Below are 11,315 nucleotides of genomic sequence, written 5' to 3'. Positions count from 1 at the left end.
GAGTTCAAGCTTTCCCTAATGCATGGGAAAATGAGATTAAGCTCAAGCTCATCTTAGCTTATTGAAAATCCTATATTAGGATAATAATTATATAATTACCCGGTAGAATAAACTTTGATAATATTTACACCCATTTTTGTTGTAACCTTTTTTTCCTATAAGTATGATTTTTCTGATTTAAAAAAACCTTGACCAAAAAGTCGTTTTCTATTGTAACTTGATTATTGATAATTTGATATCACAAAAGTTAGATAATTTTGAATAGATGCAAATTTACATATAATCAATAATCTTACTTGATAACTAGCTATGTGGCTTAAACTTAAACCCGGCCCGTGACCCGGCCCATCTGAAAACATTCTATTATGCTGGTGAAGAGCGCTTAGATCTGAATTCAAAATTTCAAAATTTTGAGGAGCCTCTCCACTCTCTCTCTCTCTCTCTCTCTCTCTAACCCTAACGACAACTTAACGTTCCATTCCCCCAAAATCGAACACCTAAAACTTGAAGTTTCAATCAATTATCGTCTTCCAAACATAGTTTCCGTTTGATTCGCTTGAAATTTGGTGCAAGTTCAAGGCTACAACACAAAGCTCTCCGTATTCAACTGGTATCGGAGAGAGACATAAATCCAATGAGTTCTCGGAACCAAAACAAGCCGCCTGTAAATGTAAGTTTTGAATAATCCAAATTTGAAACCATGTACTGGAATTTGTGAAATTTGCGTATATGTTGTTAGATTTGCTTTCTATGCTTTTATATTCTTTGATAGTTACATTTGTCGACCTCGTGTGCTTGCTATTTTCTCATTTTGGCCGTCATTTCATGTCTACCTATAGTGGTTATATAATTACAAATGGGGTTCTGAATATATGTATAGTTAGATTATATATACAAGTCCATTCATACCTGCAGATTTCATTTCATCTCTCCACCACATTTTGTTACATTATGGAGATCCTACTGCAACAATTAAGGGAAATGAAACTGGCTTAATAAGTTGATTTGTATTACCTGGAGCTGAATGTTTTATACTTTTATAGAAATCGTCTGTTTACATTTGAACACCGTTTGTGAATTAATCATGTTTTTGTTTCATAGATTCGTTTTAGGGGTTTTGGTTTTCAGTTATTGACTTGTGTTGGTGATATAGGTACAGAAAACTCGAGCAGTTGATGATGCTCCTTTAGATAAGCGAAGAAAAATTGGTACTGGTAGGATGATGGCCTCCACAACTGCAAGTCGAGGCAGGCAAGCACTTGCCCCAATGAGCAATCAGAAGGATGCTTCTATTCCTGCTCCTGTAGCACCCTCTGAAACTGAGGTTTCTGAGTGTGAAGATATCACATTTACAAAGGAGGAGGTCATTGAGCTATTAAATGACAAGTTCAAAGGGAAAAAGTTTGATACAAAGGTCTGATTTTGTTATGTTATCTTATGCTTGTAGTATCATATATTCATCATTTGTCTGAACTATGTGGTTGACATCTTTTGTATTTACAGTTAAAACAAGAGTGGATGACCAAACACATTAAAAAGCTCCATGATTGCATAAAATGGTTCCAAAAGAGTCTTGACGACCTTCTAGAGGAAAAGGATAACATGCGTACAATGCTGAATTCTTCTGAAACAAAATATTTGGAAGCAGGTAAAAATAAACTCACTTCATTATATAGAAAACAATTTCATATTGACTTTCTTTTTTATCCTTTTACAGAGGCTGCAATGAAAATCAAGGAAGAAGAGTTGAATTCAACAATTTCCAAATTGGAAAACAATATTCTCTCTTTGAAAGAAAGTCTTGCGAACGAACAGTCACAAAAGCAAGTAAGCATTTTTTTTTAACAACCCTGTGTTATCTTATCTTATCACCTTCCCTTTTTGTTTCTTATCTCAATTCTCTTTTATAATTACTAGGCTGCCATTGATGGACACAATACAGAAAAAGAAGTCTCAATGGCTTTAACAAAGGATCGAGATTCTTTAAAGGAAAAGCTTTTTGTTTCTGAGCAGAATTCGTCAACTGCTAATGACAAGGTGATTATAAACAAAAGAATCTACAACCATAAAAGTAAAACTACAATATGTGGTTTTAAGTTTTGATTACAGATAACCTGTTAAGTTAATCACCTTTTCCCATAATCGGTTTTCAGGTAAAACAACAAGAAGATATGTATAAAAGGTTGCAAGAATACAACACAAGTTTGCAACAATACAATAGCAAACTTCAAAACGAACTTAAAACAGCCACTGATGCAAACAAACAAGTGGAAAAAGAAAAAGCAGCAATCTTGGAAAACCACAGCACTTTAAGGGGACATTATAGCTTGTTGCAGAAAGAGTTCACATCCGCCAAAGTAAGCTTTTTATTTCACCTCAATCTTTTTCCCAATTGTTCCCATTTTGACCCTGTGTTATTACAGGATTCACTAGATAATGCAGTCAAACAAAAGGAAGATGCTACAAATGAGGTTAAGGTACTTAGAAGTGAATTACAGAAGCTAAGGGAAGATCGTGAAAGTCAACTATCAGAAATACAAGATTTAAAATCTGAAATTCTTCGATATAAAGATAATACAGGGCGAACTGCTGCAGAGGTCCATAATTTGAGCTTGAAATCAACTGCTTTGGAGGTTAGTTTTGTCTTTTCACCAACCCGTTAAAGGTGTCAAGATGTTAACATATTCTCTTTTCTTTTATAGGAGACATGTTCTGATCAAAGCAAGCAAATATCTATCCTTGAACATCAATTAGCAGCTGCAAATCAAAAACTAAAGGTACACAACTTGTTTCTTGATCTTTTTTATTCACTTTATGTTTAATGTTGAATTTTTTTTTTTAATAATTACTATTTTCCCAATTAGATGGCGGATTTAACTTCTTCAGAGATAAGAACAGAATACGAGGGACAAAAAGAAATGATTTCTAAATTAGAAGATCAATTGAGGGAAAAGGAAGGTCAACTTAATGAAGGGGAGAGATTGAGGAAGAAGCTTCACAATACTATCTTGGTATCCTTTTTTTTAATTATGTTCAGATACAAAACTCAAATTTTATTTTGATTTAATGTTTATATAATAATAATTGCAGGAGCTAAAAGGGAACATAAGAGTTTTTTGTAGAGTGAGGCCTATGCTTTCTGATGATGCCCCTGGAGCTGATGCCACTGTCTGTTATCCAACTTCAGTTGAATTAGCTGAACGAGGCATTGAAATAGTTCAGAATGGTAACTTATATGAATTTACCTTTTCAACAAATCCACAACTAATTTTTTTTTTTTTTTTTTTAATTGGGAAATTGAATATCAACAACACATGTGAAGTTTAAATTGTTTTTGTGATATTGGCATGAAAACTGATGAAATCTTTATTAATTCCAGGACAAATAACTCCTTTCACATTTGACAAAGTGTTTAAACAGAATGCATCTCAAGAAGATGTTTTTATGGAAATATCACAGCTTGTCCAAAGTGCTTTGGATGGATACAAGGTTACTTTACTTAAAAATTTGTTATTAGTAAAGTATCAAATGAAATTGGATAAATATTGATTTTTTTTGAAAAAAAAAATGTTGGACAGGTGTGTATTTTTGCATATGGGCAAACAGGGTCAGGGAAAACATATACAATGATGGGGCCCGAAATTCCAAAAGAAAGTAAAGGTCTTATTCCACGTTCCTTAAAACAGATCTTTGAAACAAGTCAGACACTTGCTGCTCAGGGTTGGGAATTCAAAATGCAGGTTATATATCAAATATCAATATCAATTAAAGTTTTTATTAGTATTATGATGACGTGGCATTTACCCATTTGAAAAAAAAATATATATATATGTTTAGGCATCAATGTTGGAAATCTACAATGAAACAATTCGTGATTTGTTGTTAAAATCAAACACCGGAGATTCTTCAAGTGTAGAAGTGGTTGGAGGGAGGACAAAAGGGCTTACAGTTGTTGATGTCACCAGTGAGAATGAGGTTTCAAAGCTTCTCAAAAGGGCTTCTCAAAGCAGGTATATATTTATTTATTTATTTATTTCATATATAGAAAATTTTATATAACATAATTTATTTATTCTTAATTCAGGGCTGTTGGGAGGACAGACATGAACGAGCAGTCATCCAGATCGCATTTTGTTTTTACATTAAATATTGATGGTGTGAATCCTGTAAGTTTTTACATTAAATTATACGAAAAGCTAATTTAAGCATTTTCTTTTTATTAATTTAATTATTTTCACAAATTTTATAGCACACGGAACAAAGAGTTCAAGGAGTTTTAAATCTTATTGATTTAGCCGGGAGTGAACGGCTTTCAAAAAGTGGAGCCACTGGAGATAGATTAACTGAAACTAAGGTATATTTTACTTTATATCTTATTATTATTATAACTGTCATTTTTTTTAATTAATTTGATTTTTATGTTTTAAAAATGTAACAGCATATCAATAAGAGTTTATCTGCATTGAGTGAGGTTATTTTGGCTCTTGGAAAGAAGGAAGATCATATTCCATATAGGAACTCCAAGCTCACTTATCTTCTTCAGGTGTATTTTAAATTTAAAAATACTAACAAATTTTCTTTTATTTAATTAATTTTTTGTATTAATAAAAAGTTATTATGCAATCAATTTGTGTAGCCATGTTTGGGAGGAGACTCGAAGACATTGATGTTTGTGAATGTATCACCTGACCCGTTGTCAGTGAACGAGTCACTCTGTGCATTGAAATTTGCTGCACGAGTCAACTCGTGTGAGATTGGAATCCCGCGTCGTCAAACCAGCCGACCAATTGATTCGCGTTTGAGTTGTGGGTAAATTTGTAATTTTGTTGTCATATGCCCTATGACACCTGTGCTACTATTAAATATGATTTGTTTTTTGTTGAGAGTGGGGAATTTGTTTTAACAAACAAGTTTAAGTTGTAGTTGTATGGTGATTGGTTTGTGAAATTTATATTTGTTGTAACTGATGTAGATGCGGGTAGTGTTTTTTCTTATTGGTTATGAATGGTGATTTGTAATTTTTATTTTATCATTTTCTTAGTGTTTTCATACATAAAGATGATGTCTTATTTTCTTTCAAGTTGATTTTAATGTTAACATATTCTTTTCCAAGAGATAATTGTAAAATTTATTAAATAAATGAATTCTATAGAAAAATCTAAATAGACAAGTATTAAAATGGTAAAAAGTGTCATATTTTAATAAAATTAATCTTGTACATGAAACTAAAATGGTTATAATATAGATTCCCATTTTGATTGATTTCTTAAACTTGTATACGTTTTCTTGAGTTTGCATTTTGCAATATGTGGATAATCATATGTTTAAGATTTTCTTTTAGCTATCCCCGTAGATAAGCTTGACTATCCTATGTCTCCTAAGGAATCTTTGGACTCCTTTGGAGAGCATGCAATTCGCTGCATAGAACATACGGGGTTTAAATACAAGCACGATATGGTTATGGATGTTTTGACCGACTGACGTTTTGATTTTTGGATGGCTTGGAGGGAAACACGTATGTGTGAACCTTACAGGGGTATCCCCTCTCGTAGGCTTGAGGGTCGGGGTTTCATGGTGGGACAGACTGCATTAAAAGTTGCTACATGCAAGGTCACCAAACATGAGAAATCGTGCATGGAATATCAACACGTGTTCATACCATTTTCATATATACGTTTGGTTTCCTTGTGCCGGGTGCGGTGGAGCTTCTTAATAGAGCACAACTTGTTGCAAGTTTGCCTTCTCATTCGTTGTACGATGATAACTAAGATTTATTAATGTTCGATTACCTAGTAATTTGCCCCCGTGTGTTATGGTACGAGCAATCTGTTTTATAAGTTGACTTTTGACAATTGTATTAATAAAATGTATGTACTGTTGCGTTTGTTGGTAGATAAATACAAAAGGTCGCTACAACTAACTAACTCCAATTTATACGGTCCAATAAAAACGTATTATACTCGACCGAACTCATATGTATGAACGTACAAAAAATTTATGTCGAAACGTAAAGAAACTCTAATTTATACTATCACACCCCCAAACCAGAACAGCGGAAACGACTGGGGCGGATGGAGCGACTTCATACAAGTTTACATTGTTTACAGACTTTGTTTACTCAAAAGTTAAGTACAAACACTTGAAAAGTCGGAATCATGACGTTGTGACGCCTGCCCTCAAAAATGTTTTTGTTATACCTGCTCACTGGTTTCCTGAGAACACAACCAATTTTGAAAACCATCAACATTAAAGTTGGTGAGTTCATAAGCGTTTTTGTATGCATAAAATCAGTAATGTTTCATTGTAATGGATAGCGTAGAGTTTTCTAGAAAATCCAATTTTTTCTTAAATGTAAGATGTAGTCTTAAACTCTACGACAAAAAATGTAAGTTATACTGGATCGGGAAATACTATGTAATTTTATTTTTATGTAAAACAAATGAAGTGTAAGTTACTCTGTAAACCAAGTCGTTTTGTTAATCCCTATGTGAGTTATTAGACTTGTCAGTCTAACTGTAGCGAACAGCTGAGGACTGAGGTGCGGGGTTGTCAATCCCGTATAGATCTATACCCAACGGTCTCGCTCTCCCTCCAGGAGAGCCTGATTATAATGCAAGACTTAAGGGTTACTTTAGGTAAAGTACGGTGAAAGAATGTTTCCCAAGAGCATCAACAGATTTACATGAACTATGATTCATTTTTCTTGTAAAAAAATAAATATACCCTTGAAAACTAAATGTTTCCTCTAAAATGAAAGTGTAGTTTTGTGACTCTCCAAACTATACCAATTATAGTTTATCTTGTGTGTTTGTTGAGACCATTTATATAATCATTTATATAAATATAAAGATATTTACTTATCTAGTGTCAAAATATGAAAGTAAAACTTGATATATCTGGGATGAAACCTACCAAAATAGTAAGTGGCTACAAAGTAACTATTTTTGCTAGAAAAACTATCTTTTAGGTGAAAAGTTTCCAAAACCTTGAAATTTTACAATCATATTTTCTTGGTGATGTTTGTAACATAATATAAGTTATGTTTTTGGTTAACCTAGCATATCAAAACTATTTTATCACAAATGTTGTGTAAAAGTAGTGATAATCTTATCTTGAACAAATAATGGTTTATACTTCAACATCAAGAAGTAACAACAAATATTCATGTAATAAACAAATTTTTAGCTTGTATCCCCCCCCCCCCCCCCCCCGGTAAAAAAAAAAAATGAAAAAGCTTGAAAATGTGGGGGTATGAACTCACCTTGAGTGGTTTTGATGGGTGGATTCGAAGGGGCGTTGAGAAGTTTTTCAAGCCTAAATACTTAAATGGAGTTGATGATCTTCTTTGAGAATAATGTTATCCTAAGGTTTTAACACATTTTAAGTGTGTAAATGGAATGATCTAAACATAGGAGTGTAAAGGATGCTAAGAAGTCTCGAATTTACTTACCAAATCTAAGAAGAATGTTTGAAGAAATAAGCCTCTTTAATGCTTGGAAGTAGAATGGAATTGTGATATGTGAGGGAGTGGTTTTCGTCCTTGATAAAAGGATGGAGATGATAAGATGGTTGCTTGGTTTACTGGAGGTTTAAGCATTGTTATTTGGTGGTTATTACGTGGTTTACTGTGATTGTATTGGAAATGGGTGAGTTATCACATCCTAAAGTTAACTTTCCTTACATTTTTCTTATCCTAAGCCGCAAACCCTTATGAAACACCCTAGTATGACCAAAATCACATGTGATTTCGGTCCTAGGCTTGACCTTACTTTTTGATTTTGGTCCTAGGTTTTATCCTGTGGTGTTTTCGGCCTTAGTGGACCCTTAGGATGTGTTTTCGATCCTTATGTTTTCTAGACAAGTTGTTTGCGGCTTTAAGTAATATAGATCTCAAGGGTGATTGCCTTAAACTCTAGAATTCAAGATCCTTGCATAATTACATGCTCTTATGTTATAACCATTTGATTCTTGTTTGCTTTGCATGATTTTTTCAAGGCCTAATTCAACATGAATTCCAAGTGTATATTATCTTTAATTATACAAATGGTGCCCTCTTGGCTTTCAAATAACATTATTGCATCAAAGTTACATATATATACTTACATACAAGATTCCTTAGGTTTGGTTTGACCTAAAAATTTCTAGTTGTGACATATACTGACATCTACTTAAAATAAGTAAGATTTTTGTTTTAAAGTTAACAAACGAAAGCTCAAAAAAATAAAAAATGTATTATGCGTGACCTGACTTAATGTATGAAACGTACATAAAAATTAGAATGAAAACATAAAAAAAAATTAGGTCAAAACGTTAAAAAATTTACATCAAAACATAGAATTTATATCGATATTTACACCATGTTTTTTATAAAATTAACAAACAAAAGTTGTAAATTTACACGAATGTTGATATTTTGAATTTATACCCATACACAGTTACATACATATTACGAGGATTAATATAAAGATTTAAATAATAAATGGAAAAAAGTATTTTATGAGTTTAAAATGAAGAGGATCAAAGTAACATGAAAAAAAAATAGATGGATGGAAAGGGAAAGTATAAATATACAAATAAAAAAAAATAAAAAATAGAATATTTATATAATTAATAAAAATGGAAGGGTCTCTACCGACATTGCAAATTGATATTAAATATAATTTCTTAATTTTATTTTATGTAAAAGTTAAATATAATATCTTAATTTTATTTTAAATAAAATTGTTGCCAAATCATTATTCTTGTCTAGATACACGAAGTATCTGATCAAACCGATGGCTGCAGAATCCACAGATTCCAGGTGGCAACCCTTCAAGGATTGGGTGGAGTTGATTTGAAAACAAATGGGACCCAATCTATGTTTATCCACACTCTCTTTATTGTTCTTAATCAAATTGCCAGTGGAATCTTTGTAAACGAAGCGGAGATGGAAGGCGATCTAGAAACCCCGAAACCAGAAGTTGTCAAGGTTGAGTCAATTGAATCATGGGATTCCCTTTTGCAACAATCAAAGTCTGATGGAACCCCTGTAAGTATTTCTATACCCGTTATCTTCAATTATGTTTTTCTTTTTCTCTTTCAATTGGGGTTTTTCCTAAAACCCTAACTTTTCTTTTCTTCTTCTTCTTCCAGATTTTGGGTTATGAGGATAAGTTCTTGTTCAATTTCACAATGAAAAGATTGTTTTCTTTCGCAAAAATAGCTGATTATAGCTCCTAGAACTGTTACTGTGAATTCTGTAAATTAGTTTTCTTTATCTTCATCCCCATGAACTGTTGACGTGAATAAATTATTTTTTCTTGAAAAAATAAAAGCTTTATCTAAGTATCTCCATCCCAGATCTTGAACGATATGTTTGCTTCATTTTTTCAGTTGGGGTTTCTATATACCCTATTTTTCTAATTTTTTTAGTTTATAGGAACCAACTCTTGTTAATTTTGCATTGAAAAAATTGTTTTTTGTTGCAAAATGACTGATCGTTGCTCCTTGAACTGTTAATGCTAATCTCTGATTAGGGTTTTGCTGGTTTTACAGATTAGGTGATTGAAATTAATGTAACAAAATATTTTATTCAATCAAACTCTAAGTTATGTTTTACATCGAAAAATATGATATTTTGTAGCAAAAACAGCTGATTGTTGCTGATTTAATTGTAAATTTCAATCTATGTTGAATCTTTTATTAGGGTCCATTTTCGGATCATAATATGTTTCATTGGAAGTAAAGTAACAACGAATTTATTCAATCAAATACTAATGGTATGCAAACTTTAAACTTTGTTTTTAAATTTTTGTTGAAGGAACTTCTTTATTAAGTTCGGTATAAAAAGATCATATATTGTGTCGTAAAAAACAAAAAAACTGCTGTGTATTGCTCCTTGAAGCTAAATTTGAATCTTTCGTTGCTGTTTTTTTCATTACATTTACAAACTGTGTAAAAGGAAGAAGGATAACGTCAAAGGGTATTTTGGGAATTCAAATTTGGGACCCTTACTTTTTCCACTAATTGAGTTTGAATTCCGATTCCAAACCTCAAGTTAAATGGAATAACTTTTAAAAAGTCATACCTTTCGCTTTCTTTTACCATTTTATTTAGAGATTTCATGATTCAAATTTCAAAGGTCAAATAACGTTTAATCATCCTAATTGATTGTTAAATTTTATTAAATTTTAACGTTTTTTTTTTTTTTTTTTTGTTGCCATTTGTAGATTGTGGCACATTTTGCAGCTTCATGGTGCATCCCATCAGTGGCGATGAACTACTTTTTTGAAGAGTTGGCCTTGGAGTTCTATGACATAACTTTTCTTATAGTTGATGTTGATGATTTAAAGGTAATCTTTTCGCCTTTACTTTTTTGTTTTAAATAACTTTATATTATTGATGAAATCATATAAAATTATATGGGAAATTGATAGGGAATATAAATGAAAGATTTGCTTAACATGGGTTCTTGTTCTTTGTCTTTAAATTCCACTTTTAAAATATTCCAGAAAATATCATAAAAGTAGTGAATAGTCAAATGATACCTAATGTCTTCATTGATAATAGTGCTATATAATCATATATGTCAAAAGTGGTATATGCAATTTGTTGAAAGCATATCTTCTTTATTGGAAATTGATGGGAATGATATTTGTTTTTTGATATATTTTTTTTGTAGGATATAGCAAGCAAATATGAGGTGAAGGCAATGCCAACATTCTTGTTGATAAAAGAAGGTGAAGTCGTTGGGAAATTAGTGGGAGCAAATCCTGATGAGATCAAGAAAAGGATTGAGACTCTTCTTCAATCCAACACTCCCTATGTGGTCTAGTGCTACTCTAACAAGTACCATGAGCTTTGTTTCTTGTACATTCCAAGTCACTTTGTATGCTATTCAACTTGGTTTGTGGGGACTTTTGTTGTGCGTTGTGATTCTTGTTTGGAAGTGACTTTATATGAGATTGATTTGTGTTCACTCAATTTGGACTTTTTGTGAGTGGTACATAAAGCATCTTGTCAAAGCAATGTTTTCTGTAAGTTGTAAGATTTGAATTCATGTCGTTTTTGTGAATATTTTGTAAATATTCACATTTTAAGAACCGTATTCCATGCCTAAAAACATCGATTCTTTGTTTGAATTGATTAGCTTTTATCTGATTGAGAAACAGGTTGATTATCGAATATCAAAATCTTATTTTAAACCTTTTTTTATCAAAATTTTACTGATTGAATTTTTAAATGATTAAGAATCAGTCGATGTCGAATATAACAATCTAAATTTTAACTTTTTTTAAACCAATTGGCCATCTAGCATGTTAAGTGTGTTTAAATGA

At 31.9% G+C, this 11,315-nt stretch overlaps 2 protein-coding genes across 2 annotated transcripts; both read left to right on the top strand.

The window, feature by feature from the left end:
* The first annotated feature begins 409 nt into the window (after positions 1-409).
* Positions 410-5,057, top strand: LOC145061959 (kinesin-like protein KIN-14C). The gene is made up of 17 exons (XM_079009556.1): positions 410-670; positions 1,154-1,414; positions 1,504-1,648; positions 1,718-1,827; positions 1,918-2,037; positions 2,154-2,357; positions 2,424-2,633; positions 2,703-2,777; positions 2,865-3,011; positions 3,091-3,226; positions 3,380-3,489; positions 3,579-3,740; positions 3,838-4,010; positions 4,085-4,166; positions 4,250-4,354; positions 4,439-4,543; positions 4,637-5,057. The coding sequence occupies exons 1-17, from the start codon at positions 635-637 to the stop codon at positions 4,811-4,813; spliced, it is 2,358 nt and encodes a 785-aa protein (XP_078865682.1). The 5' UTR covers positions 410-634; the 3' UTR covers positions 4,814-5,057.
* A 3,764-nt stretch (positions 5,058-8,821) lies between these two features.
* CXXS1 (thioredoxin family protein CXXS1) lies at positions 8,822-11,081 on the top strand. Its single transcript, XM_079009796.1, has 3 exons — positions 8,822-9,028; positions 10,209-10,331; positions 10,661-11,081. The coding sequence occupies exons 1-3, from the start codon at positions 8,858-8,860 to the stop codon at positions 10,811-10,813; spliced, it is 447 nt and encodes a 148-aa protein (XP_078865922.1). The 5' UTR covers positions 8,822-8,857; the 3' UTR covers positions 10,814-11,081.
* Positions 11,082-11,315: the final 234 nt, after the last annotated feature.

This window comes from Lactuca serriola, chromosome 7, assembly GCF_051521515.1.
Source record: "Lactuca serriola cultivar US96UC23 chromosome 7, Lser_US96UC23_V15, whole genome shotgun sequence".
In the NCBI taxonomy this organism is placed as follows: Eukaryota; Viridiplantae; Streptophyta; class Magnoliopsida; order Asterales; family Asteraceae; genus Lactuca; species Lactuca serriola.
The sequence above is the reverse complement of the archived record's forward strand: the minus strand, read 5'-3'. Positions and strand labels throughout refer to the sequence as shown.